The 6,757-nt window shown below is 57.8% G+C and overlaps 2 protein-coding genes and 1 non-coding gene across 3 annotated transcripts; all 3 read right to left on the minus strand.

The window, feature by feature from the left end:
- Positions 1 to 1,844: 1,844 nt before the first annotated feature.
- Positions 1,845 to 2,480, minus strand: LOC140926376 (uncharacterized). The gene has a single exon (XM_073376127.1). The coding sequence runs from the start codon at positions 2,478 to 2,480 to the stop codon at positions 1,845 to 1,847; it is 636 nt and encodes a 211-aa protein (XP_073232228.1).
- A 331-nt stretch (positions 2,481 to 2,811) lies between these two features.
- On the minus strand, positions 2,812 to 2,884 carry Trnaa-ugc (transfer RNA alanine (anticodon UGC)). Its single transcript has one exon. It is a non-coding gene; the product is annotated as a tRNA-Ala (tRNA).
- An 852-nt stretch (positions 2,885 to 3,736) lies between these two features.
- LOC140926377 (uncharacterized protein F54H12.2-like) lies at positions 3,737 to 5,053 on the minus strand. Its single transcript, XM_073376128.1, has one exon. The coding sequence runs from the start codon at positions 5,051 to 5,053 to the stop codon at positions 3,737 to 3,739; it is 1,317 nt and encodes a 438-aa protein (XP_073232229.1).
- Between the last annotated feature and the right edge of the window lie 1,704 nt (positions 5,054 to 6,757).

The following is a 6,757-nucleotide window of genomic DNA, read 5'->3' on the forward strand; positions in this document are numbered from 1 at the left end:
GAGGCGGATCTTTTTGGTGGCCGGCGGGATCTCGGGGGAAGCCAACAAGACGTGTTGTTTGGCCGCCAACCGCGCGGCATGCGTCAACCGCGAATTCTCCATCAACGTGCCTTTGTAATGGTCCGCCAGTTGTTCCATGTCCGCTGGGGACACCAGGTACTTTTTCTGGTACGGCCCGTGACTCATCTTGACAGGCAATGACGACACACGCGATCCAAGGCGTGCCACACACCCGCCCCAGTTTGAGCCATCATGACGTGCCGTCGCCGTTTTATGGAATGCTTGCGACGCGCCATCTCGCGCAAGGCCTGCTTGTGCGGACGCAACTGATCCAAGAGTCGAGGCGGGACGGTCACATTCCCTTTCAAGGTGTTCATCACCAATTCACTGATGGCATTGACTTGATCGGCATTGGCATGCTGCAATCGTTCCCGTCGCACGTGCTGGTCGGCTTCTCGCAACACGCTCCGCAAAAAGGGCAGTTGTCGTTGTAGGCGTCGCACCATGGTGTCGTGTTTCCTGGGACACACGTTCGAGGGTGTCTTTATAGGATGACTTGGCCCCGGTCATCTTGAACATTCGGTGGCGCTGGTTCGCTTGCACCTACTACCAAGAGATTTTCCCCAGGCGTTTCTTGCGCGCGGCCTTCACGGCGGCCTTCTCGGCGGCCATGGCGAGAGGGATGAGAAAGGGTAAAATTCCCCCTCGTTGGTAGTAGCGTCGTCGTCGTCGTCTCCGTCCGCGTCGGACCATGATGCGAAGTGATGGGGTAAGGAACCGAGGCTGTTTTTTATACCGTGTTGGGGGTGGACAAACGCGACGAGGTGCGATAGACTTCGGGTTCGCCTCCATCCTTGTAGACCGTGGTGACGGTATTGGTATGCGTGATGCCGGCAATACGGCGCCCCACTGACCGTTGACGAGCATCTTCGGCCAACAGATCCATCTGACGTCGTAATTCGTCTTGATTCATCCGTGCTCGTCGAGGGGGTGTGCCGCGGCCACGCCCACGCCCACGGCCACGGCCACGACGTCCCCCGCCGCCGCCACCGCCACCCCCGCCGCCGGGCGGGCCTCCATCGTCGTCCCCGCCACCCCCTCCGGGTGGCACCCCGCCGCGTCCCCGACCTCGACCTCGTCCTCGGCCTCGGCCTCGACCTCGGCCTCGCGGTGCCGGGGCTGGTGAAGGGGTCCGGGGTGTCGGGGGACGGTTGGTGATATATTGGTTCAATTATCCTTGGTGAGACCCACGGACGTCAACAGGTTCTCCATCTGCCCGGGTGGAAAATTCCCTCGGGCAATCTGTTCCATGACGTCGATTTGTCGGGCAGTGAGCGTGGGCGACGGGGGGCGTCGGCCGATGTAATCGGTCAATTGGTTAAAGTCGAGCCCCACCGAGTCCAACAGGGCATCGATTTGATCTTCGGGCACCTCATTTCGAAGAATCTGTTCCATGACACCGATTTGTCGGGGACTAAACGTGGGCGACGGCAAGTCCTGGGTCGCGGCCCGGATGGCCGTCACGCTGGGCACGCCCGAACTCGGCGACGAGACATTGGGCGCGACACCTACCCCGGCCGGCGGGGCCGTGGGGATGCCCGAGAGGTCCATGGCTTGTTGCAAGGCATCTCGCACGGCACGGGGCGTGACGAGGGGGGACCGTCCGACACCCACCGACAAGGGCGTGGTGTGCCCTTCCAAGCGTTCCGATAAGTCCCGTTGCTGACCTCCCTGACGTCTCCGCTGTTGTCGCGCCCGTTCTCGAGCCAGTTCATTCTCCCAGGTCAATTGGTCGAAATCCAAATCGTCCCGAAACTCGTCGGACGAGGGCGTGGTCCGTCGACTCATCCTTGTCGTTCATAGGTTTCCGTCGGTCCTTCCTCCGGTAACACGTTGGTGAAGAGACGGTACCGATCGTCTGACGCGGGATGCAGGTCCAGCATTAAATAGCCAAAAGGGCGTTGGGTGCATTCGCGAAAGATGTTCATCACGTGCGACCAGTCGTTGGGAAAGGCTTGCAGCGCCAAGGTGCGCATCCCCACTTGATCCCGCGGGTTCTTGAACGCCACGATGTAATGGGCGTTGCGCGAAATGGTTTTGGCGAATTTGCCGGGCGGGAATAGATCCTGGCACAGGAAGAGGACGCTGATGTTCCGATGATGCGAGTGCTTGGAAAAGAGATCCAACACGCGTTTGTCGTTGGCGCCTTCGTCCATGAGATCGTCCAACACCAAGAGTCCCCCTTGCGTGGGACCGAACCATTGGTCCAACTCCTCCGACGTGGACAGTCCTTCGTGAAACTGCACCTTCTCTTGCTTCATCTCGTCAAAGGCCGGTTGCCAGGCCCCGTAACAATAATGTTTCACCCGAGGAGGGGGGTACATCAATTGATCGGCGTGCCGTAACAAACGGCGCGTCCACGTCGATTTTCCGCTCCCCGACGGGCCGCCCACCAACGTGTTGCAGGGATGTCGAATCATGTCGTCACCATGGCGTACAATCGCGGCGAGGCGTCTTTTATCAGGGTCAGCGTGGTCTCCACCACGGCGGTTTCCGGGCAGGCGTTCAACGCCCGGGCCAACCCCAGCCAATCGCCGGCCCACGCCAATCGACGGAAGAGTCGATAGTGTCCATAATCCCAGGTGTCGCACAACGCGTCCACGGGATGGATCACGAGTTCCATCAACAGACGTTCGTCCAAGGCTTCCAGGACACGTCGCTTATCTTGTCGCGTAATCATTTTCTCACCAAAAAAAAATCACGTCGCCGCGAGCGCACCGGTTTTTATGGAGCGCCCGCGACGACGTGGCGTGGAACCTATCGGACTCGAACCGATGACCCACGGCTGGCAAGGCCGCTGCTCTACCCACTGAGCTAAGGTCCCCTGGGGAATGAGTACGGAGAACCCCCGCGGCCAGACTCGGTCATGCAGTGGACAAGGGTGGCACTATTTTTATGGAAATACCGGACGTACCCACCACCGGCCGGGAGAGAACCCTTGAGGTCGGACCGACCGCTCGCGCGGAGGTCCCCCGCACCCACGTTGGATCTGGGTCCCGTCCCCTTTATATAGTCGTCCTTTCCCGCCGTCTCCCCCTTGTGGGACACCCATAAAAAACACACCTTGGTCAAGCGTCAAGAGTCGTTTAATGAAGGAAATAAACAACGTCGAGAGACACAGCGTTGCGTATCCGGTCCATCGGGTTCGTCCATGCCCTCGTCGCGCAGTGTACTCTGGATCCAGGCACGGACGCGTTCCCCCACGCGATGATCGTTCCACACGTAATCGCCGTCTCGAAAACTTTCCACAAACTCCAACAGGCTCCGTTGTCGCACGCGGTCTTGCAAGTACGCAAAAACATAATGGCCACAGGCCAGACTGTCGTAGGCTTGCAACGTCTTGTCGCTACGCACCACGTACTTCCAATGCCGTGCGATCCATTCGTGAAATCCCGGCGCCTCGTAGACGGTTAACGGTAACCCGTAACTGTCCATCACTTCGCACACCCCCTCTTCCGTCCAGAGGGCCAACCAATGCTGACCCGGTTCGCCGGCCGGGTCCGTGTTGACGATGTAGGCCCCTCGGGTAGTCTTGGGAGGATGCTCGGGCAATCGATCGGAGGGATAGACGCCTTGGAACACGCGCTTCAACTCGGGGTCCGAGAGCGCCAAGGCTCTCAATTGACGATCACTCAACGCCACCAGTTCCATCGTTCAACTAAACCCAGGAGGTCCTTTACACTTTGTTATCATACGTCACGGCACCCAAGTGATCGATGTAGATGACGCCTTCAAATTCGCCCCACACCAAGATGGTGATGTTGGCATTCAGGGCCGCTCTGAACTTGATCTCCAGACGCACGTTGCCGGTCTGCTTGGGATTGAGTTTGCGCCCATCCGCATCCCCGCTGGGCACGTTGTTCCACATGAACAAGGTGCAATTCTTGTCTTGTCCCCACTCGTCCGGTTTGACCATGAACTCGCGATGTTTGGGCACGGCCCCGGCGGCTTCCAAGAACCGATAATACCCCAGTCGATCTTTGCGGTTATTGGCCCCGTTCAGTTCCAGGGTGACGTACGGGTACTCTTCCCCCTCGATAAACTGACGCACGGACGTCACCCCTTTCTTCTGGAAGGCAAACGGATACTTTTCTTTGTCCCCATTGAAGGCCGTGCTGTCCAAGATCCCCACGATCATGCGCTGGGGGACTCTGCCCAAGAACAAATTATCTTGCTGCCACACGGTGGTGGTCCCGTTGAACGTGAACGAGCGAATCTGATCACACACCACCGGGTACTTGACCACCTGCTTGCGGATCTTGCGCTCAGTTTCCAGGGACCCGTAGACATCCGGGTTAAGGTTCAGTCGGCACAAGTGCAAGGTGATGTCCACATCTTGCTCTCGCAACGTTACGTACCGCTTGGCGCCGGTACCACTGGTCAGCGTGCTAAAGGTATAGAAATCGGGACTGTTGAAGTGCAGTTCGAAATTCATTTCCACCCCGGGCACCATAATCTTGCCCGTGTGGAAGGCAGGCAGGTACGGTCGCATGACCAAACGGACCACGTTGTTGTTTCGGAACGGGGTGGTCAGGGTCTTGAGCAGGTTGGTGTCCCCATGGGCCCAGTTCGCCGTGGTACTGATGTCGTCGTTGACGCCCGCGGCGGCCAGCGAAGCCGTGACGTTCAAGAAATTGACCCAACCTTGAGGCTGCAACAACGTTTCTCCATCGTCGCGGTGGTAGTTGAGCAGCGTCTGGAAATAGGCCGAGTAGGCGTACGTGTCGGTCTGTTCGGTCATCAGGGTGCCATTGAACCGCAAGTTGATCTGCTTGAAGATGGTGTGGGCCAAGTTGTTGACGGCGTACACGAACCGGGTGTTGTTGGCATCCGACGCCGCATTGGCATCGGCCACGATGCCGTTCTGGGACGACGAATACAACCGCAGGTCGATGACGAAATAACTGCGATTCAAATCCACGTAATCTTCCAAGGCCTGCACCGAGAACTTCATGGGCGTGATGCTGGTACTCAATTTGTGGTAGGGTACCATCTTATACCCCTGCAGATCGTAGTCGGTCGGAGGGACCGAGAAAATGTCCAAACTACTCATGATGCCAAAGGAGGAGGAGTGCGTCTCCTCAGCGGCGGCGTGGTCGTTTTATACGCATCCTGGCCGCCACCCATTTGGGCAGGCCGAAGCCTGGCGGTTTGGGGATGTGAGGATTGAACCATCCACCGCGCTGGGCGCGACCTCGACGTTGTTGGGCCAACAACCATTTCGTCAAGTCGTACCCCGGGGGTTTGGGGACGCTGGCACTAATCCATCCCCCTCGTTGTCGTGCAAACGGCGAGGGCACGCTCCGTTGATAACGAGGCCTGGATTGCACCACCAACCTTCGTGGACGCATCCTCTCACACACCCAGCACGTCGCGTAAGCGTTTCGCCCCTTTCTTGTACAACGTTGTCCCTACTCTCTTACCCACCGAGGTCGCCTTCCTCTTGGCCACCGTCGCGAGAATGGGAAGGGCCTTGCGTTTCAAGTTTTCTTTTATCCCTTGTCCCATGGCTTTCGCGCGGGCTTTCGCGAAATTGGACAGAATGGGTCCGCCCACATCAAACAGCAAATCCGTCTTCAGTCCTCGACCATCCTGCGGTGGCAGGGGTGGTGGACGGTATCGCGTCAGACTGCCTCCCCACATGATGTGATACATGACCCGAGGCACGCGCCTTTTTTATACGTCTCGTTCGAACAGGAAGGTGATCAAGGTGCGTCCCGCGCCGAACAGGATTAACTCTCCTTGACTCTTGGCAAGTATCACCTCCACCACGTCCATGTACTCGCGCCGACACGGTAACCATTGGATGTGCAAGGGTTCAAAGTAGGCCACGCCCTTGCCTTGGTGTCGGTGCTCCACTTCGCGCACCATGGCATGCAGTTGACTGCCGACGATATTGCTGTCCACCAAGTCCGAGTAGACCAGAAAGGTGCTCAAGGGTTTCCCCACCGCCTTTCGGAAAGCCACGTTCAAGTTGACGAAGCGCCAATTGATACACTGACTCAACTGCAAGTGGTCGCTTTCTATTTTCCAAAGGTCGTGGTTGTTCAGTTCCGTGTTCTTGACGTCTTGGTAATAATTCCCATTAGAACTCGTCTTGTAAAGGAGCTCGTAACGGAGATTGGGGCCCAAGGCATAACTCTTATCTTTGTTTTGCACCAGCCACCCCATCAGCTTGGCCAAGGACACGTGCACATGCCATTGCACGAACGCCATGCCGGTCTCAAGGCGATGTCGTCCAACTCCTTGGCCAGGATGCGCAGGTCCTCGCCGTCCCATTCGTACGTGACCCGAAACTTGTCGTAGAGCCGTTTACTCTTCGATTGGGCTTCTTTCACCTCGTTAAACTGCGCTTTGCCTATGAGGGCTTTCATCAGACTCACCCCATCCACCACGCTGGGATCGTCGGTCAACTCCTTGATCTGGATGGTGGTTTGATAGTGGACCGGGGTGTCACTGGACGTCAAATTCCTCACCAACTTGACTCCCACGACAAGCACGCGAGGGTTGACGGTCGTCGCGAGTCTCGTCAAATCCAAGGCGGCGTCGGGGGTGGAGATGGCCGCCAGCCCCACCTTCCATCCTTCCCCCTTCAATGTCAAAGGCACGGGTAGGCGCACTTTGAACGAACTGGCGGTATTGGTGGGAAATTCTTCCGTGGGATCACTGACCAACACGATCCGATTCATGCCTGGAA

This window comes from Porites lutea, chromosome 2 (genome assembly GCF_958299795.1).
Source record: "Porites lutea chromosome 2, jaPorLute2.1, whole genome shotgun sequence".
In the NCBI taxonomy this organism is placed as follows: domain Eukaryota; kingdom Metazoa; phylum Cnidaria; class Anthozoa; order Scleractinia; family Poritidae; genus Porites; species Porites lutea.